Below are 21,257 nucleotides of genomic sequence, written 5' to 3' on the forward strand. Positions count from 1 at the left end.
ATTTGGACGTCATTCTTTCACCCAGCATATTTGACCTGGTGAAGCCTGTCAGTGATAGTGGAAGAGGGTTAATTATGGTCAACATTTTGATCTTATTTGCAATAAGGGAGTCATGACGATTAGGGGTTTTTTTGTTTTGCTGGAGTAAGTCTGCAGGAAATATAATTGACCTCCAAACAGACAATAGACAGCCAGCCTACTGAAGGGCCCCATGTTGAGATACCGCCTGGTAGGGTGGAATGCGTCTCAGTGCTTTGAACTGGTCTGACATTACTGCTCCACATTCAGTTTCAACTGGGAGGAGGGGTTATTTTTAGCAATATTCATCCGCACCACTGCATGAATGAGTTTGACAAGATGTAAGCGGGAGATGAAGCTACATAAGCAAATCCACTCAACTATGAATTCAATGATCGGTTTATCTTTCAATTATTATTTGATTCATCACTTAAATCTATGGGAAACATTGCAAAAAATGCCCACCAGAATTTCCCAGAGCTCAGTGTGACGTCTTCAAATGGTTTTTGTCCAACTAACGCAAAAGTATTCATTAAGACCTTTAAGCTTAAATTATTTTTTGTACTGTTCCCAAAGGTCAAGAATGATCTTCCATGTTCAACAATCCTCAATTTACAAGCATATAAAAACTCAAAATATGCAGGAGAATTCAGTCAGTATTAGAGATTGCTTTCACTGTGTCTGGGGTCTACCTGAACAGAGATCAATGGAGACACTTTCTACCTGGCGCAGGTAGTCTGTTTCCCCAGTTCACACCAAACACTAAACCAAAGTGGTGATATCGAAGATCAATTCAAAGCAGGGTATTTGTATACATAAACTTTAGAATTGCATCCCAGGACAACTGAGTGGTATCCCCTTACTTCTTAAAGACCCTGCACACCAACACAGGTGTTTTCACTTTTTCTGTCTGATTAGACCTTGGCTTAGGTGGATGTTGGGAGCTATGCTGGTAATAACAAGATGTGCCACTCATCATGATTAAGGTGCCTTGCCCCAACAGATGAAGCAAAACTCACAGGAGTGTCAGACAATTTAACTGTTGAGGCCACACAAACATATATTGCCATAAAGTTTTATTTTCATGAATGCTTTCACACTTTTATAAAGTTATGTACACATACTTTGCTCCCATGGTAAATAAAAGGAAATATCCAAAGTTTGGAAAGAGAAGGGGAAAGATAAAAAGAAGGCCGGAGAGTAAAAAAGTGAAGCACAACAAATATTTAAACAGAAAACTCTAAATCATGAAATATATAGTATTGATGTTTAGGACTTTTTGTTGATGTCTACATAATATTGCCAGTGATTTATATATTCATTATTAAAGGTAGGGTTATAGAAACTAATAAAAAGAGCCAATTGTTGCCAACAGCTCCCTCAGATGGGATGACTGTGTACAGCATGTCCTTCCAAACTGTGCGTCATGACTGGACTCAAATTTCAAGAACATTTCTATGCACATTTAGACACCCGATTTTAAAATATGTTGGATTCTTTCTTTTAGAACAGTTAATTACTTTGCACCTTTATAACGAGAGACAGGCATGTCAGAGGGGGACAAGTAGGTCAAAAGTTGCAAAGAAAACTCCCGCATGCTGTCACACTTTCTAAAAGTATATATTAACAATGTTCTGGTACTAGACCTTCAGCAGGCAAATGGTGTTACACACCGAGAAGCCATCTTTTGTAGGAGGTGACTTGTTTGTCTACACCAATCACACACTTCCTCATAAAATAACAATTACATAACAATCACTCACATCTCCAGTAGTATAGGTCGAGCTTAAGCTTACAACTCTCAATGCTAGCAATACTGTATCGTCCCAGAGTGATCTATACTAGGTGGATGTATATTTTTTGTATAATGAATGTAAACCAAAACATCAACACATGAATAGAGGAAATGTAATAATAATTACAACATGTGACCTTACAAGAAATTCAAGACAATAATGGTGAGGTCACATGTTGTAATTATTATTATATTTCCTCTATTCATCTATTGATGAAGGTCAAAAGGTATCGGCAAGATTTGAGATCAAATTAGTCTATGAATGCATTTTATTATATTTTTGATTTACATTTATTATACAGAAATCTACATCCACGTATATAGATTACTCTGGGACGATATAGTATTGCTACCACAGAGAGTTTTATGTAAGCTTAAACCCAATATATAATAATGGAAATGTGAGTGATTGTTATGTAATTGTTGCCTTATCATTTTAAGTGTGTGATTGGTGTAGACAAACAAGTCATCTCCTACAAACGATGTCTTCTCAGTGTGTAACACCATTTGCCTGCTGAAGGTCTAGTACCAGAACGTTGTTAATATTTGTTTTTTGAAAGTTTGACTGCGTGCGGGAGTTTTATTTGGGATTCTTTCTCTTAAAAACGGATTTTATTTTATTTTATTTTTATTTTTTTTTTACACAAGAGTCCAATAGCCTTGGATATTATAACAGAAGATAGCCTGTTGTGCAACTTCGGTTTGTCACAAAGCTGTAAGTTTACTATACTACTGAATATTTTTTTGTCCAATGCATCAATGTGTTTGCAATATTTATTGTGTTTCACAATAAATTTTCACAAAATGAGTTGAAAAGTTGATCACATCTGGATTTTTTTCAGCAACTCAAAACCTTTTGAGACAAACCTTCTTTCATAAACTGAGTACGTGACAGTGCACTCTGTGCAGCACTTCCGTCTATTTATGCATAATGTACCACATTCAAAGCAGATAACTAAAATTATTCTATGGGTCCATACCGGCCTGATGCTGACCCTGTGACTATCCGGTGTATCTAATAGTGATTTAAAAAGAGCCAATTAACCACAACTTAAAAACTACTGTAGTCTGATGATCTTTTAAAAAATATATATTTACACTCACAGGATCACACTGGAGCATAATGTAGTTGGTGTGACGTTACACTACATGTGGATCTGAGAAATTAATTACTTATGCATTTGGGACTTGAAATGTACATATTGACTTTGGTTTAAAAACAATTAAGAGGTCTGGAATTTTACATAATCATTACAATTCATTAAGTGTCTTTAAATAAGGCAACATTCATTACAAGGTACCACACTGCAATTCATTATGAATTAACGTTGGAGTGGCACCACCCAATGAAATACTTCAGTTTACAAATCTGGTTTTCCATTGTGAAGACCAGGTCGCAGTCCCTGTTCAAGTTTGAACATATACACACATATATATATCTCAAGTTTAGGCATGCATACGTGTATTTTAAACTGTCAAAATATCTCGTCTAGGAAGGAAAGGAAAGAGAACACAGCACTTGCAAACTCAAATCCAATGAGGTATAGCTATACTAGAAGACAAAATATTTCTTGAAATCCCTATTATGCCATTTTAGTGACAATGGCAAAAGTAAGGCAATTATTTCAAGTCTTTTAAAGAAATATAACTAATCAGTGATGCATGTGAGGAACTCAATAAATTCAGTGCTCATCATCCAAAAACAAACTCATTCTTGTTTTAACAGTGCATGTGGTTATTCTGACAACGTGGAGACGTCTGACAGGACGTGCTTCCTGATGCATCACAGGCTTGTTACTGTGTGTTTCACTCAAATGTATTATTTTATCAGAAAAAAAAAAAAGTGACATTTAAAATCCTGTGTATGTTTTAGCATTCACCTTCTTCTCTTTTTGTATAATTTGCGGTTAAAGTAACAGTATGGATGTGAGTGTTTACATGAGATTAAGATGATCTAGTTCATTCTTGCTAAATATTCCAGTCAAATAAAAATGTCCATTACGTTCAGATTGCCCAATTCTCAAATCCAGTGTAGCAGATGTTCAATATGTGTCAGAGCTCTTCGCCATGTCAACTCATTTTAAATACCACATCAAGCTCTCATATAAAATTTATAATAGATATACACTGCAACATCCTTGATAATGCATCCTTATGAACAACACCCTTGCGTAAACTGCTTTATTATTTCTTGTGTTATGCAGTGCTTATGCTGTAAAGGAGAAATACCTAAGATGGCATACATCAAGCAGTATAAAACCCCATAAAGAAGTTGTTAGTTATATCACTGTTTTAAATGAAACTGTGCTCAGTGTGTGGGGGTGAACTGGAATGCACCCAGTGAAATCAATTGGTATATCCTGGCTGTCCATGTTAGCAGTGAAACCCTGCAGCATTATCTGATGCCTTGTTTCTATTTCAGTCATGTAAGCCTTGCTGAGCGCAGTCTCAGAATCACAGCACAATTAATTGATTCCTCTATGGTTTTGATTTTCTCTTCCTGTGCCAGCTAATGCATCGGCAACTACAGCACTGCAGGATCATCTCTGACCTCTGTAACCTCACATATGCAACCAAAGGCCTAATAATTACACATTTGTCACCAAAAATTGACTGTGCCCACCTGGCCAATGTGATCCACATGTCACTCCGCCAAAGCCGCTTTTCTAAATATCATTTAAGTCCCTGTACAACACAACTGTTCACAATAAGGCAACAGACCAAACCTATGCAATTAGTTAGACTAAACAATGCTCAGAGAGAAAAGTTATTTGTAGGTTTTAAGCTGTTTACCATGACGATACATTAGAAAAATAATATATTTACTTTAGCTTTTCAATCTCTGAACAGGTTTCGGAGAAAGACTTTCGAGAACACCTCAGAGCTCATGTTGGCTGTGAATGGGACAACGTTTCTGTCTAAAGGTCTCTGCCAGCAACACTGTATGTGGAAGGGTAACAGTTTAAGGTCCAACATTACAAGAACGGACTAAATGCATTTCATTATCACTAAAGAAGAAGCACTATGGTTTAAATAACAGTTCTTGGCCCACACAGGTTGCTGGATGGAAATCACCTCCACATCCACACTAAAAACAGAAAGTGAAAGAAGTAATCTTTTTTTCCTATATTTTGTTGTTAATATTAAATCTTAATGAAGCCCGTCTTTTAGACTCTCACTTGGCCCTCTGCAGCTCCAGCCATCACTTATACATCTACCACCTCAAGGAGCAGTCATCCCTGCCGCCTTAAGCTTCCTCGGGTGCCGTGGGCCTCTTCAGGTCTCGGATCTGCTTGACCAGATAGTTCTTCTCATCACAGAACTGCTCGTCCTCCGATCGGTCGGTCTGGAAGTGGCTCAGGAAATCCACGAGTTTGGCCTGGTTCTTCAGCAGTATGTCCAGCACGGGCTGAGTCTTGTTGGGGTTTGCAACAAATACCTTTTAAAAAAGGAAAGAGAAAGAGAGAAATTATGTGAACTGACGATGTGAAAAGTTTCATCCCATAATCAGTCCAAACTTCTCTTAAAAAACCCCCACCATTTTCAATATATTACCAAGTAATGTCAGCAGCATTTAGCAAATATCTTCAAAAACAGATATGTAGCATTTTAAAGTACAGCTAGACTTATAACAGTAAAACTGCTGAACTGATGATACATGTTTTATGTGCACACCTTGAAGACATGGAACGCTTCAAACTGGATGTTTCGGCTGTTGTCTCTTAGCATGTTCATCATCAGCTTCAAGTTTTCTGCCCGACTGATGTATTTTGTCATGACAGTGAAGTTGTGTCTGTCCAGGAGAAGTTCCCCAAGGAGCTGAAAACAGTATATTATTAAGACCTTGTTAAATTCATTGCAAAATAAATAAAGGTTAAACCGTCATCTTTATTTGAAAGATCAGTGGAGCTTTTACCTTTAAAGACTGCCGTTTGGTGACGTAGTTGTCAGAATGCAGGAGTTTCTCGTATTCTGTAAACACCTGACAGACATTTTAAACGTATGTTAGGCACAGCATGAGAATTCTTTCAATTACAGATCAAAATCCACACTTGAAAGCTCACCCTGTCATAATTGTTCTCCAGAAAATCTGCACACATGATCTTGTGTCTTGTGAGGAGATCCTGAGAGGCAGCAGAAGAGACCAAGATATTAGATAACAACTGTTAACATGAAGATGCTGCAAACAGAAAGAAAATTTGGCATCATACCTTGAATGAGGCGAAAGCGTCTGAGGCGATGTCGAAGGTTGAGAGCTCAACGTAACGGAAGAAACAGAAGAAGTCTTCAGAGAAGAGCACCATCCGTGCCAAAGGCTCATGACGCAGGCACTCTCTCAGCATCATGCCACAGTTTAGAGCCACTTCTGCACTCTCATATCTGTACAGGTTAATAAATATCAGGTCCAGGTCATTTACATAATCAGAATTTAACAGAGGCTGGTTATAAAACAAATACTGTAGATGTAACAAAGAAAAACAGCAACTAATAAAAGTCAAAGACTTCACATTTCTAGGCCTCATTTTTCATGGTGAGATATTATTGCTGTGCCTGAAGATAACAAGCCAAATGCAGACAATTCGCCACACACCTTAACAGCAGGAGAATCATCTCACATCACCGTTAAATGTCAGGTTCTGATGTCCATCTCTGACAATCAAATTGAATTGTGCTCTTTATAGACATGACATTTTGGAACGAAGTCCAAAAACATGGGAGGAGAAAATCCATTACAGAAGTGGCAATTAGCAAAGATAGCATTTGATCTGCAAAACAAACCATAATGCAGTGCAGCCACAAGCCATGTTGCTCTTTGAGTAGGCAGGATGACTCAGTTTTTAGAGCTGTAAAACCAGCACTACTATCACTCTCCATCTACATGTGTAACCCACAGGTGAATGCAACAAGTTCACGCTCGTTCCTTTGGGATTTGTTGAAACACATACTGGATAATGAAGAAAATCCATGTTGAGGGTAAGAGTTTTTGTTAAATGAGTAATTTTACCCAAAAAGTTGTTTTAAGTAATAAAATATTTTGGTATTTAATAATTGTAACTTTACATATTCAGCACTCATGTCAAATGTCTATTAAATACTGAAGTCCTGTGACCTGAAAATATGAACTTACCCTTTCAGAAGCATGAACAGGATCTGTGGGTGTGTAGAGATGTATTCTACCGTGGGTGTTCGGGTGCCAATCTGACGTCTTACAATATTGCTGAACAAATGAACCACATCCTTCTTCCCCTGTAAAAAACAGACAAACAAACACTAAGCACTCAGGCGGATGAATGGATGACTGGGTGGTGGTGATATGCAAAGACTGTTTTGCTTTGGGCACAGATGTTCAAATCAGGCGTACACACTGCCACTGACCTTGTGGTGTCTGCACATAGTGATCAATACTTTTTACATGCAAAAATTCAGTGCAGAAATAAGTACATTTCCCCCACCTCAAAATCAATCCTCTGCAGGTTTGCAATGAGAGCAATGAGGAGGTTGGTGTTGTACAGCTCTTGTGCAAGCTGGGCCACTGCTTCGGTCTGAGGCTCCTTGTCACCTGTTCCACTAAGTACCTCCTTCAGTGAAGCCAGATTTTTGGACACCTCCTCTGCAATCTTAATTAGGGAAAGCAGTTCATGACCACGACCAGCTGTTTTTTATTAAGAATAAGAGCTAAATTTTAAATATGAGAGAGAAAAGATAAGACCTGCTGACCTTCTCACACTTTTTGCTGTCTCCAGCATCCAGCTTTTCCATGTATGCCACATTCTCTTTCAAACTCCTTACTATTTCAGCTGGATTCTTCTGAGACTTCCCAAACGGAAACGGCATGACTGAAGACTGGTAATCCAAGCCCAAATCTCTGATGAAAGAAGTTTCAAATATATAAGTTTCGAATAAATGTGCTTTGCAACTTCCTGTACATCTTTGCATCAGGAAATGGCTGAAAAACTCGCACCTGAAGAAAGCAAGGATACAGCTAAGTTAGTTATACTGTCCCGACACTCAAAAGTAAACTGTAGAGTTAACGATACAGTTTTAAAGGCCCAATACGATCAGCTAGCTAACGCTGCTAACTTTAAATTAGTTACTTTTCCAACGATAATGCGGGCACTTTAGCGCTAAAGTTACACTTCTACGTTGTGTTTGCACTGGATTTTAGGTTTCTCCAAGTTAACATTAGCCCAGCCGAATAAAACTGACTTTTTAACAAAAGAAAAGAGGATATAACGGAACTTAAGACGTAAAAACGGTCAACGTTACAGCAACACTCATCAGCAAAGTTGAGCTAGCTTGTGACCTAGTTAGCGGTGGGTTAGCCAGGAACAAGCAAACAGCGTCAGTAACTTACGTGGACAGCGAGTACCGGGGAAAGCACACATAACACACTGCTGAAATATTTAGTCCAAGCTGTCAAGACTCACCGAGTGAACTCTAGTTTTGAAGCTGAAGGAGGCTCGTTGGCTAAAGGTTAGCTAGCAGGCTAGCAAGTTGTCTCCACTTTCTTTTCCCACTGTAACGTCACTTTGAACTGTCTGTAACGTTATCTGAGATGTGTGGCTTTACGACGCGTAACGTTACTAGTTGTAGCTACAAGTTGCTCCGACGGACGACCTTCATTGCTGTGATATTTCATCTAAATCTCTCTACTCGTGACCGTCTGTCAAACTACTTGCTAACCTAGTTGCAAAGAGAGAGTAGCTGGGCTGGCCTGTCTGACAACTTCATTTCCCTGTTCTCTTCTGTTGAAACTCTCGTCCTGTCCTCATCCCGGGGACACTAGGCGGGTATGTTTTGCTTTACAAAATGACTGCCACTTATTTTAGCCAATCACGTTGACTGAATTGAAGCTGTGGAAACGCCCTCTCTGCTGGAGGTGTGCGTGTTTCAGGGCTCACTAATTCCGTGTGGGTGGACAGATTGAAGACTGCATTGAAAGCTCCCCTCTGCCGGACCGCCCTGTAACTCTAATCAAGTGCAACTAAATTCTTGCAAAAAGAAAATGCAAAGCATTTGTAGTCTTAGAAACAGTTGTTTTCAATTTATCTGCATGCAATCTGACGTTTAGAATTACTTCTAGAATAACCAAGTTTTATCATTTCTAACGAACAGAATAATAGTTATTAGCGTTAGGTTTATTTAGGTTTTCATTTTCCTTATCAAGTTCTACATCCATCCAACATGTTTTGCTATTTTCAGTGTAAAACATCCTTTGCTAATTCACAAAAATCACAAGACTCTTGTGAAATATGTAGGCCAATCAATATTAAACTAACTTTTCCTAAATAATGTCCTGCAAAAGTAACATCCCTAATACCTGTGTTCATGCTACACTACTCCCAAGCATTTCCCATAAATGGTCACCTATGTTTAGATCTGGGTATTTATGACAAAAAAGATGGTGGCATTCAGTTTTTAAAATCAAACTCTTATTTGAACTTTTATTCCAACAATAATTAGGATAGAAGATAAATAATTGGGATGGATTGGCCCCATTTGTCATTTTTGTTTTACATTGTCATAGATAGCTAGATAGAATCTCAGAGATCTCTGCCCATGTAATTACTGTTCTGATCCAGACTCTGAAGTCTATACTTACACAACATGCTAAATAGAATAACGTTGAATGCTGAACATTTTCGGTCCTTATGGGTACCATATGACCATATCATTACCGATTCACCATCATGCTCCCACCAACAGTTGATGACAGGCATTGTGGGTTGAAATCTGGGAAAATACAGCAATCCAGATGTTGAAAAAATGTGAAAAGCATCAGAGGGTTTGTCTTCCTTATGTTACATCATGCATCTCTCTGTGTTATTTATAAAAAAAGGTATCCGAATGGCAGTGCTACTAAATACTATCCTTTTTTTAAAGCTAATATTGCAAGTTTATTGAAACTGTGGTTTGTGGTGTTTAGTAACTATTGCCCAGGTAGTTCCGATAACACAAAGGTGCCTGGGCTGGTCTGTCTAAAACTCACTGGTCAACTCACAACTATGAGCCTTTCTGGAGGATAATAATGTCCTTTAGTAGTCAAGTAGTCAAGTAGTCAATCCTTAAACCTGGTCATATGTCACTGACATGGAAGATTCCTATTGAACACAACACCAACTGTGCATTGTGCACATATCTTCCCAGTTAAATACAGATCACACAGAAGTCTATACATGGAAACTTAATTATAGACTCCATTAAAATAACTATGTTTTATAATATAAATATGCACCACATGAGCAGAGTAAAAACTAAAATAATAAGATAGCCTAATCTTCCCCCGCGACCCTATATGCAGGATATGCGGTTGACGATGGATGGATGGCTGGATGGATGAACCAAATCTTGAGACCTGTGTAGACCTGCATTAGCTGATATTTTACTAAAGTGGTGCAAATGTGTAACAAATATATAAGATTTATTACAAATCTACAAATACATAAATTACCCAGAACTACTTGCCACACTCTGAACCTACAACTGCAGGGGGTGGGGAGAGGGGCAGAACTGATCAAGTCTTTGTCTTTGCATTATGCATTTATACTGTTTATTCTCAGTTTTTGTGACAAATACACCTGAAATTAGCAGCAACAACTCTTGGCGTCTCACTGGTGTTGGTCAAACCTCTTTCCTCCTGAAACATGGCCCACCCTTAGGAAACAATTGTTTTTGGCATATTGATGCTTCAAAATTAAAGTCACTTGTTTTGTAACGGTAATGAAGTGCACCTAATGTCTCCAGAAAAGATAAGACAAAGAAATGTAGTTCACAAATACAGTATGTAGATTTAGAGACACCCCCATAGCAGTCTGTCAAACCTCTTTTAAATCTGCATTAAACATGGCCCGCCCTTAGGTAACATCTGCTTTTGGGATATTGATACTTCAAAATGAAAGTCACTTGTTTTCGTTTCCTACATGACTCCGACCTCCTGCATCTTTTCACGTTTGAAACAAAGCAGCATACGTTCGTAAGCAAGACCTTAATTTTGGAAGTCATACCCGGAAGTCATGCCGTCTTGAACGTTGCAGCTAGCTTGATGCTAGTGTGAAAAGCTCACGATCAGTTCTGAAGGACGGAAAGAAACACAGCCACTGCTCGGAACACTTTTCCATCTTCTCGACCGTCTCGGCGCCATAAGGGTTTTTTTAGCAGGTAAGGTGTGAGCTGTGTATCAGCGGCTGGGTGATAGCCCGCTGTGTTTTATGGCCTATTGTCGTTTCAGGCCGTATTGCTGGCGTACAAGCTGAGCTGCTCTCTTTTCACAGCGATACATCACGTATGGCGCTCTTTACTTCGAAACGGTTTGCGAAGACCCGCGCCTGTCATGATAATTTCCCACATTTAAAGGGAAATATTCGCAGTTTTCGGGTTCCAGCTGAAACATTAAGTCCAAGTGTCATATTTTCCCATCACCGACCTTTATTTCCCTGCATGTAAAGGCCCTGGGAAAGATTTCGGGGCGTTTGAGATGTTCATAGTGAGAATAGTTTTCAGTTATAGCTAGTTCGGTGGGGGATAGAGACACACACCCCCTTTAATTCAAAACTTTGTGAGAGATATTTGAGGCACTTTTTTATGTTTCACTCGTTCCTGTCGCAAATCGACCACAACGTGGCCATGCAGAAAAGAAATGTGATGTGGGAGCATTTCAGTGAAGAGCAGAGGTGGAAATAAAGGACATTTAGTGTTATTTACACGGGCAGGATTGTGTATTTACACGCTGGCTCCGCCGCTGGAGCCGCCGCAGTGTGATCATGGCCCTGCTATCGTGGCTGTAATGGCTCTATCAAGGCGTCGCAGCACACTGCTATTGTGATTTTAAAAACACCCACTTTCGTTGGTGGACTATTAAGGATTGAGAAGGTCTTTTTTAATCCCCATATTTAATGCATCTGTGGCGCCCGCAGCGCAATATTGACAGCATCAAACAGACTATCTCTGCAAATGACAGCACACATTTGGAGGATTGATCTACCTCTCTGCTCTAAAGAATACAGTGATGGGTTTGCAACCAGTCTTGGGTGATTTTCAAGCAAATGATTATTAATACACATCTAAAAGGATTAATTAAAATGCAGCTGAAATTGATACAATAACAATACTTTTATTTAAATCACCCCAGCTCCTGGTAATTCATATGTTTTCACAGTCCAACATGTCAGGTTTCCGCTGAATAATGTATTTTGTTTTTAGAGAATAAGCCTCTATGTTTAAGGTAAACTGGGTGGCATCAGATCTGGTCCTTCAGGTTCAGAGTTCTGCTGCTGATTTCCGTTCATGTTTCATCAGACTTTGATCTGAGATGACTGGTGAATGTGGTTAATTGTCAGCATGTGGTGTGCCATATTGTCTGTATAACATAAACGACAGAAACAACATTATTGATAACCCTCTTCAAACATAGGCAGGATCTCGCAAAATTCTGGCATTGTTAGGCTATTTTAGCATACTCTTATTCCGTGGATTTTACTATTTATTATTTTACTATTTTACACTTCAGGCCATCAGAAACTCATCACAGCACAGTCCACCAAAGTTAACTAGGATCAGAAGTTGAGAAAGTGTCAAGCTGTAGTCCTGCAACAAATGCGTGGGCCCCATGTGTGATCCATCACGGGCTGGTGTATTTAGGACACAGGCCGCTTCTTATGTGACTTCCGTTGCACTGTTTTGGAGTTACTTTCAGTAGTTGAGTCAAAGTCTTGTTTCCAGCTGTTTCTGGGAAAGCATGTCGAATGGCTCCTTTCCAAAGGGTTTTAGTCATTATTTCACAGTACTCACATTAATTGGTAAGAGAACTCCAAACCACAGTTTACTCTTCAATATGTAAGGGATATTTAGCAACCCTTACTATGGAAGGTTATGTAGATGTACAATTGTTTTTCACTAGTTATGAACACATTGATAACTGAACAACTCAAAAATATGTTGTCATATTACCTGCTAATGTGTTGGGCCATAATTTTTTCGTTATTTATCTACATTGACTGGGACTCTGAGCATCAATGTGTATGAAAGCTGTTATAATGATTATTGCAGTTGACATAGCATGGCAGTGTTACTGGATGACTTAGTGATGTGGACAATTGTTTTTATAACTGCTTTGATAATATCTATTTAAAAGGTTCTACTAGCCTGTGTTATGCAAATCTATCTTGTCATTCTTTCTTTAACATATTTGTGGTGTTTTTTTGTTTTTGTTTTTCATTAGAAGCTTGGGCAAACAAAAGAGCCTTTGGTCATGTCAGGACAGAGGAAAGGAGCTGCAGCACGGCTGCTTAAGTGTGCCTTCTGCAGAACCAATCGGGACAAGGAGTGCGGGCAGCTGCTAGTGTCTGACAGCCAGAAGGTGGCAGCCCACCATAAGTGCATGGTGAGGAAAGCACATTGTTTTCTTCCATGTGTGCCTGTGATCCTTCTAGACAAAGTCATGCTTACTTGCAACCTTTCTCACATACAGAGAATAGTGTAGAGTTCAGACAAAAAAGTAAAGAAAAATCTGATTCTTATGTTATGTCATTTGTTTATACGGGAATGCTACAAAAATCCTTCATTTTATAAAGCAAAAAAAAGAGAAACTATGAAAATAACATGAATGAGTTTAGCAGAGATAAGTAATTTATCTCCCATAGATTACCTTGAAAGGCTCAAATTTGTCTTTTGTCCCCTGGGTGAGCCTGACCTTCACTTCAAAACTACTCGTAGTCCTCAGACATAATGTTCAAAAAAATGTGGCAAAATATAAAATGGCAAATGCACGGTAAGTATGATGCTTTGAAATCAGCTCCGATGCTTGTAAATGATGTACATGTTCACCCTCACTTGAGTGTGGGAAAATGGTGCATAAGCAGTAGTCAAGGGAAATAAAAACTTGCATATCATCATTATCATATGAAAAGACGGCACAAACCAATTTATATCTATTTTTTAATAAATGTCCTATGCAGCTTTTCTCCTCTGCCCTGGTCACATCGCACTCCGACAGTGAAAACATTGGAGGGTTTTCCATTGAGGATGTGAAAAAGGAGATCAAGAGGGGAAATAAATTGGTAAGTACCCGCTGTCCCTCTCAGTGTACCAGAAATGACAGAGAGGGAGTGTTGTAAGGCTTTGGGACTGTGTTCCTATACATTTATTTAAATTTATATTACTTGTTGAGGTTAACCGTTGTTAAAAGCACCAAATGCTGGACATAAGGATATGCAGTAGCTGCTTTATTTAACTAATAATGATGATGATGCATGTTTTTATACACATATGGTAACATTCTTGTGTCTGGTAAAGCTTCCTCTGTGTCTATACCTGAGGGTTGTGTGTTCATTCAAATTGTTTTTAATATGGTATCTATGTGTGCATGTATTCCAAATGACACTGATATTAGCTTATTAGCATTGCATCAGATCTCTCTCGTGTTTTACTTCATTTTTAAGTGAGGAATATTGGCCTTTTCCATCTAATGTTAGAGTAACCAGGGTTGGAACCCACCCCCTGGCTCGGTTGCCCACCCTGCTGGCCAGGGGGTCGGCATCTTTGAAGTCCAGTTTGCGTTGGCCCCAGTGCGAGTCGTTTCGGTGCCTTTGAGTTAGTACACTCGATTATGGCCAAAATCATAATTACGATTACTCATTGACTTAAAATTGAATGCTTCATTTTGAAAACTTATGATATGCATTACCCCCAAATTCCTGAATAGCCAATGAAATCACTATCAGACCTTGGCATTGCACAAGCTGAGGACACTGGGAAATTAGGAATCAAATGTAAATATAGATTTTATTATTATTATTATTAAATATTTTATTATAGTTTTTCAAGGGAACAAACAGACAACAAAGAGAAACAATAGACAGCACCACTCCAACATCATATCATGGATAAGTACAGACAAGATATTCTCGAATGGGGGTTAAATAATAAAAATAAGAATGAAAGCAATGTGAGAGCTAAGGGGAACAGCCATTTTGTAAAATATCTGAAACACTGAGTGGGATATAGTCAAGAAGGGGTTGCCACAGCCTATCAAAGGAGCTTTCATTTCCCTTCAAGACTGTGCTCACTCGCTACATTGGTATAGCTTTGAAAATCTCCCCATGCCACTGGTGTTCAGTGTGAGACCTAGGATTGATCCACTGAAATAAAATGCACCTCTTTCCTCTTTGGAGTGGAAGTTTAAACAAAAGTTTTCCCTGCATGTAGGGCATACACAAGTCCAAATGTAAATAAGTTTACATCATGCATTTCTCAATTAATGTACGTCGTGTGTTCGTGAATGTGTGTGAGCATATGCAGCTTCACTGCAGTGTGTAGGTGAACTGAGCTTACGAGAGATGTGTTAGCTGTTAGCCCTCAAAAATGTCAGCTTATGTTTAAAAAAAAAGAAGAAAGATTGATAAGAGTTTTTAATAAAACATGAACAAGTATTTATTTATATATTTATAAGTCAAAGGTAAAGCTCTATGATTAGTTTGCGGAGAACAGATCTCCACGTTTAAGGATTACAATTTGAATCATTATTACGAGACTAAACATGAAATACAGAAATTTGACTGATGCAGAGCAGGAACGGACATAAACTGCAAAAGCATCAAGGCCTTTTTATCAAGCTTTTCACAGGGATGCAGCTGCCAAGACCAGATATGTGATTTCACACAAAATCGCAAAAAAAAAGTAAAGCCTAGTGCACACTACACGATTTTAAGCCTGATTTGTCCGGTCGGCAAGCTCGGCGACTGTCAGGCTGTGATCAGGAGTAAATCAGCGGTCGATCAGCAGTCGCCAATTGTTATGTGTGAAGTACTCAACGACGCATCAAAACAGCTCCCTAACACATTTCTGACACATCACAGACACCAGCCAAATAACTAGTATGCCAAATATCTGGAGGAGTCGGCCGACTCGACATCCACATCCAGCCAGTGAGAGCAGGCAGCTACTTTTTCACTGCAAAACACTTTTTACTCCCCTGCAGCTCTTGCTGTCTCTTGATTTAAGTTAAAATGTTTCAACATTACTCAGAATCTAAAGACAGATAAGACGGAGGTGATACGAAAAAAGTACCTGGTAGCAGGTACAAGTACAACTTTTACACAAAGGAAAACCAAAAGAAGGCGAGTAGAGTCGAGGCGAGTCGAGTCGAGGTGGTACCTTGCAGTGGAAAAGGTGCTTTACGTTTCTCTCTCCCTGTTTGTCCGCTTCGGTGACTTTCTCCATCAGTAGTAGGCTAGGCTGTATAAAGTCACCGAAAAGAAACAGAACTTGTCTTCTGGACTTTTCCTCCGGTGATTCCCTTCACAGCAGCAGCTGCATGTTGCGGAGGTGTGTTGACGACGTAGCCTATCAAAACAAAACTAACGTGGTAGCTAACAAATAACATCTGACTGGTGTGTCCAGTGTCGCGACTTGAAACGTAATCACCGTGTTTCTCTGATAAATGCAACAGTGTGTCGTCTAACCTGGGCGGCCCGCGGAAGTGTATGTGTGCGAAACACTGACTGAACCGTGCTTTTCTTTTTACAAGCCAGGTCTTTAACAGTGTCGACCAGCACTGTGTCTCAATCCATCTTGTTGAGAGTTTGTGAGTAGACGGCTGAGTGCAGACGCAGAGGGAGGGGCGGGGCTGCGCAGTGAGGGAGAGAGAGGAGCAAACGCTGGCAGGACTTTACGAAACAAATTAATCACCTCAACATCAAACTATATCGGTATAAACGGTATTGTCTAATTTAATATTTCTTTTGAAATTATATCGGTTTACATTATATACCGATATACCGCCCAGCCCTACTCCAGGAGAACCGTAACAAGAAGGATTGTGGACATTGCGGGAAATCCGGATTTTCAGCTACAACACAAAGCGGACAATTTCGAACTGAAATAGACTGCACTAATGGATGAACTAAATACCAAACTGCAAGACAAGGGCCTGTTTGGACATGACATGTACAGCATGGGGAAGGCTTTCATGAGAAAGTTGCAGTTTCTTTCAAGCCATCTAGAGGGTAACATTGTCATCCACATGCAAACCCTGAAAGAAGCCACACCATCAGCCGATCACCTTTGCAGGTACTCCATGCTTGTTAGTGGCCCTGCATAGTTTTCAAGGCAATTTCAAGAATTCACAACAGTGGCACAGGATTTTCCTCTCCCTTCACTTGCAGTGTGGATAATGAACCTAGTGATGTTCAGGTCAAACTCCCTGACCTGATACAGTACTAGCAGAGCACTTTAAGTCAGTATTGCCGCTCGGTAACACTCAGTGATTAGAAAAGAACTGAAAAACAGGAAATTAGATGCTATGCTAACAAATGATACATAATTATAAATATGGGTAGTTTATCTGTGCATGAATTTAAATATGTTTTTTTATTTTACAGACTATTAATATTTAGCTTTCTCTGCTGTTTTTCTGTTTTTTTTCATATTGTTGTCTGCTTCTGTGCCGTCTTCCCTGCTGAGTTTAATTAGGTTTTCTCCTGCAACATCATATTTTCCCCACAGGGATGATCGTTTCATGATATTTGCATATGGCCTTTCAGACAGTTGTGCCTGTCAGGGCCCCGTGATCTTTGGAGAGAGAAATTATTAATCAGACCCACATCGTAAAATCACATTTCACATTACTAATTGACAAATCATATTTCAAGTTGTCAGCTATTTTGAATAAATATCAAAGGTTGCAGAACTGCGTGATGCTAATCACTTTCTTCTCCCCCATCAGATGTGTTCTTCGTGTCACCGACCGGGTGCTACTATTGGCTGTGACGTGAAGACGTGCCGGAGGACCTATCACTATTACTGCGCTGTTAAGGACAAAGCCCAGATCAAAGAGAATCCCTCACAAGGGATTTACCTGTAAGTCAGTTTGCCTTTGGACACTTTTTCTGACAATTGAGATATTTTTCATTCATGTTAAAGTAAATTAAAATATTTTTGCTTTTGCTCCCAAACATAGCGTTTACTGTCGCAAACACAGAGATGCTTCTCAGGATGGCATTCAAGGTATGCTTTAACATCTGTTATATCGCTACATGGATGATTTGATTTACAGCTGGGTACCTGTTTTCCATTTCAGTTAAAAGACCCCATGAATTTCAGTTGTTTGAAATGTACTTAACAATAATGTTCTCAAGATACAGTGATGATTGTCGATTTATAAACTGTATCATTTTGAAATGTGTTGTAATGATAAATTCTGTCACTACCAAAAAACATGCTCTTACAGCAGTGCCCCAATTATCTGCTTTGTGCTCGACATTTAGTCTCATTTAAGTTCTTGATCTGATTTTTGTGTTAAAATTGTTATAAAAAAACATCCACTTACAGGCTCTATGCTTGGATTCATCAGTTATAAACGGGAAAAATTGTGCTAATCATCATTGATCTGTCATTAGATGAAGAAGGAGCTGTGGCCAATGATTCAGACTCATCGCCGCCACAAAGCAGAGGCAGAGGAAGGTTTGAGAAGGGGAGAGCCAAGGTCGGATCTCGCGGCCATTCGGAAGACAGCCGCTCGACCTCCTCACAGGTGGCAGACGAGGAGAGTTCCTCTCATGTAAGGCAACACGTCTGTTCACGAATGCAGTCTGTGAAATGTACTTGAATGGTCTGTTGGCCGCATGTGGCCTCTGTTTTTGAGTGCTGCTCTGTGTGTTCTAGCGGGACAGGTCACCTCTTCGGGTCAGCCCAGGAGATGGCGGCCAGCGCTGTGGCTTTTGTCACGCTGGTGAGGAAGAGAATGAAACAAGGGGCATGCTTCATACCGATAACTCCAAAAAAGTGGCTGCACACTACAAGTGCATGGTAAGATTGTTGTATGTGTTATTTTGTGCAACGTGTTGCAAAACATTTTTGTGTGAATCTGCAGAACCACCACTTTCCTCTTTCTGTAATCTATGATCCAGCTTTTTTCATCGGGGACGGTGCAGCTCACCACTACATCACGGGCAGAATTTGGAAACTTTGATGTGAAAACAGTCATCCAGGAAATCAAGAGGGGGAAAAGAATGGTGAGAAGATTTGTCTGACTTGAGTTGTAAAAGCTATTTTGACATAAAAAAAATGTGACTTAGCTGGGTTTTTGTTTTTCCTTAGAAATGCACACTCTGCACTCAGTTGGGTGCTACCATTGGGTGTGAAATCAAGGCCTGTGTGAAGACCTACCACTATCATTGCGGGATGCAGGACAAAGCCAAGTACATTGAAAACATGGCGCGTGGCATCTACAAGTGAGCTTCTACAGATAAACACATTTTCAGTTAAAAATAAAGTGCTTTCGCTTCACAACCACATTTACACAACATCATTTGACTTTTATATTGTATATTGTATTTTTACATGGAGATTTAGAATTATAGTAATTGTTGCCACAGGATCATTTGCACTTTTATGTTAAGTCCAATTATTCTTTGAACTCCATTATTGTATATCAGAGCTGCAACTAACGATTATTTTCATTGACAATTAATTGATTAGTTGCTTGGTCTATAAAATGTCAGAAAATTGTGAAACATGTCCATCGGTGTTTCCCAAAGCCCAAGGTAACATTTTCAAATGTCTTGTTTTGTCCACAACCCAAAGATTTTCAGTTTACTGTCATAGAGGAGTAAAGAAACCAGAAAATATTTAAGAAGCTGAAATTGGGTTTTCTTAAAAAAATTACTGAAACCAATCGATTACCAAAATAGATATATAACATAGTTGACAACTAATGGATTATTCGATTAATCGTTGCAACTCTATTAGAAATGTTGCTCACAAATGCCTTTCTTTACATCCATGTTAGCTAACTTCCAGTCTACTTTCTATGTGTGTTACAACCACTGGCTGTTGATCAGTGAAGTAGTGTGAAACTAAGAGTCAGAATGTGCATCCTCGTACATTATTCAAAGAAAACGGGGACCCACTCGTGAAAACATTGAGTAAAACCTCCACAGGGTAAAATTAGCTCTTAAGTCTTTACAACTTGACTAAACCACATTGCACTTGAAAAATGATCACTGATTTGCATTAGAACTGTGCAGGAAAACTAAAAATCGCTGTGCTTAATTTACTGTAATTTGTTACTTACAAGCCCTCTTGTGTGTGTTTTTAGACTATACTGTAAGAACCACAGTGGCAATGAGGAAAGGGATGAGGAAGATGAGGAACGAGAGAATCGCAGTAGAGAGAGGGCAGCAATCGACCACGGAGGTACACCATCAACACAAGTGAATGGCAACTAGGTACGTTGGTATGGTAGTTGCACAAAGAAACCAATGTTACAGAGTTGAAAATGTCCACTTTTTATGTATAACATGAGGTTTGGTGTTTTTATATAGCTTCAGCGGGATTGCAACAAATGGAGTTTGAACATTTCCTGTCATTTCATTGATGCCGTTCTTACAGGTTGGCCTGATGGATGTGACGTGGGGTGAAAACAGAAGAACTCAAAGATGGGGGAGAGGAATTTTTTTGTACTAAATCTTAGCCTACTCACAAAGTCATGGTCTACAAGCTCCCTCGAGTCCTTCACATGGTTTCTTCCAGTAAATGGACATGATGTCCCAATGTGTACCAGACGTCGTCTTCTTCATGAGACCCTGTTTTCAGTTGGCTAGATGAGCTTTCTACAGACTGGTGGTACTTTGCAAAGCACTGGACTGCTGCAGGATCAGGAAACGCCATGGCTAGTCTTTCCCCAAGAGTCAGTTGTGGGCTCAATTTCAAATACATGTAACATTGCCGTGATTCAGAGTTGACGGACTGATCTTTTGATTGTCACTCACTGCCCATGTCCCCCCACAGATCACATGAACCACACTTGCTGAAATCAATACATTCTTGCTCTTCCTTTGCTTCTAAGGGACTCACTTTTAAGAGGGGTCTGTTTGTTACTAGTCTCTCTATCAAGTTGTGCAGTTTGATTACCATGTTTCTGTAATCATGTCTTAAAAATACTCTTTTCATGTTAGCCTTTCTTTCTTTATATGTAATATTTTGCTACCGTATTATCATCATGAGTAATTTTGAATATCTGGATTTCAAACAGTCACAATTACAAGTTTTGCCAGCATGCACTTGGATTTTCCCACTGTTAAAGGTGGCGTTTTCTTTTAGCTCCTAAAGGGCAATGTAGAGCTCTTTAGAAGAGTTGGCTTGACTTTGTTTGATGTACTGTTACTTGTATCTCTACAAATGTATTCATGAATGATTGGAAATAGAAAATATTTTATTTTACACATTTCCTGAGTGAATTGAGTCTTTCATTTGAAAGCGAGTCCATAGAGTTCTCAAAACACAAAGCAGCACTCAGGGGCAGGTTACAGGGTGAAGGTTTGAAGAGTGAGGAATGTCACACTAGCTGTAATGTCATGAAGTCAGACCACCATAGCTGTATGTATGCTGCCACCTGGAGCATTCATTTTGACAAGTACTTTGTATGGATAACTTTGTGCATTTAATC

General features: G+C 39.3%; 2 protein-coding genes across 6 annotated transcripts; one reads left to right on the forward strand and one right to left on the reverse strand.

Moving 5' to 3' along the window:
• Positions 1–1,077: 1,077 nt before the first annotated feature.
• Positions 1,078–10,989, reverse strand: cab39l1 (calcium binding protein 39, like 1). Of its 3 annotated transcripts, none has more exons than XM_046030245.1 (9): positions 10,819–10,989; positions 7,532–7,679; positions 7,267–7,431; positions 6,942–7,060; positions 6,025–6,193; positions 5,878–5,937; positions 5,730–5,795; positions 5,489–5,632; positions 1,078–5,252 (listed from the first exon to the last, which is right to left on the reverse strand). In XM_046030245.1, the coding sequence occupies exons 1-9, from the start codon at positions 10,827–10,829 to the stop codon at positions 5,061–5,063; spliced, it is 1,074 nt and encodes a 357-aa protein (XP_045886201.1). In that variant the 5' UTR covers positions 10,830–10,989; the 3' UTR covers positions 1,078–5,060. The 3 variants fall into 3 exon arrangements, with proteins under 3 accessions (XP_045886201.1, XP_045886203.1, XP_045886204.1); XM_046030247.1 differs by lacking the exon at positions 10,819–10,989 and adding an exon at positions 8,242–8,739; XM_046030248.1 differs by lacking the exon at positions 10,819–10,989 and adding an exon at positions 7,776–7,943.
• On the forward strand, positions 10,816–21,035 carry phf6 (PHD finger protein 6). 3 transcript variants are annotated; one of them, XM_046030242.1, is made up of 11 exons: positions 10,816–10,972; positions 13,032–13,193; positions 13,768–13,869; positions 17,535–17,668; positions 17,769–17,815; positions 18,208–18,368; positions 18,473–18,616; positions 18,718–18,822; positions 18,908–19,041; positions 19,908–20,037; positions 20,201–21,035. In XM_046030242.1, the coding sequence occupies exons 2-10, from the start codon at positions 13,062–13,064 to the stop codon at positions 20,035–20,037; spliced, it is 1,089 nt and encodes a 362-aa protein (XP_045886198.1). In that variant the 5' UTR covers positions 10,816–10,972; positions 13,032–13,061; the 3' UTR covers positions 20,201–21,035. The 3 variants fall into 3 exon arrangements, with proteins under 3 accessions (XP_045886198.1, XP_045886200.1, XP_045886199.1); XM_046030243.1 differs by having other exon boundaries at positions 10,819–10,972; positions 13,035–13,193; XM_046030244.1 differs by lacking the exon at positions 13,768–13,869.
• Positions 21,036–21,257: the final 222 nt, after the last annotated feature.

The sequence above is a fragment of the Micropterus dolomieu genome, linkage group LG19 (assembly GCF_021292245.1).
Source record: "Micropterus dolomieu isolate WLL.071019.BEF.003 ecotype Adirondacks linkage group LG19, ASM2129224v1, whole genome shotgun sequence".
Taxonomy (NCBI): domain Eukaryota; kingdom Metazoa; phylum Chordata; class Actinopteri; order Centrarchiformes; family Centrarchidae; genus Micropterus; species Micropterus dolomieu.

What these genes read in the sequence shown, in the direction of transcription:
- cab39l1 (XM_046030245.1), bottom strand. An exon ending in CTGTTCATGCTTCTGAAAGG is followed by an intron (nt 6,194 to 6,941) that starts GTAAGTTCATAT and finishes TAACCTGTACAG; the next exon opens with ATATGAGAGTGCAGAAGTGG. An exon ending in TGGAGAACAATTATGACAGG is followed by an intron (nt 5,796 to 5,877) that starts GTGAGCTTTCAA and finishes AATGTCTGTCAG; the next exon opens with GTGTTTACAGAATACGAGAA.
- phf6 (XM_046030242.1), top strand. Translation starts at nt 13,062, where the DNA reads ATGTCAGGACAGAGGAAAGGAGCTGCAGCACGGCTGCTTAAGTGTGCC. An exon ending in CAGCCCACCATAAGTGCATG is followed by an intron (nt 13,194 to 13,767) that starts GTGAGGAAAGCA and finishes TGTCCTATGCAG; the next exon opens with CTTTTCTCCTCTGCCCTGGT. An exon ending in TCAAGAGGGGGAAAAGAATG is followed by an intron (nt 18,823 to 18,907) that starts GTGAGAAGATTT and finishes GTTTTTCCTTAG; the next exon opens with AAATGCACACTCTGCACTCA.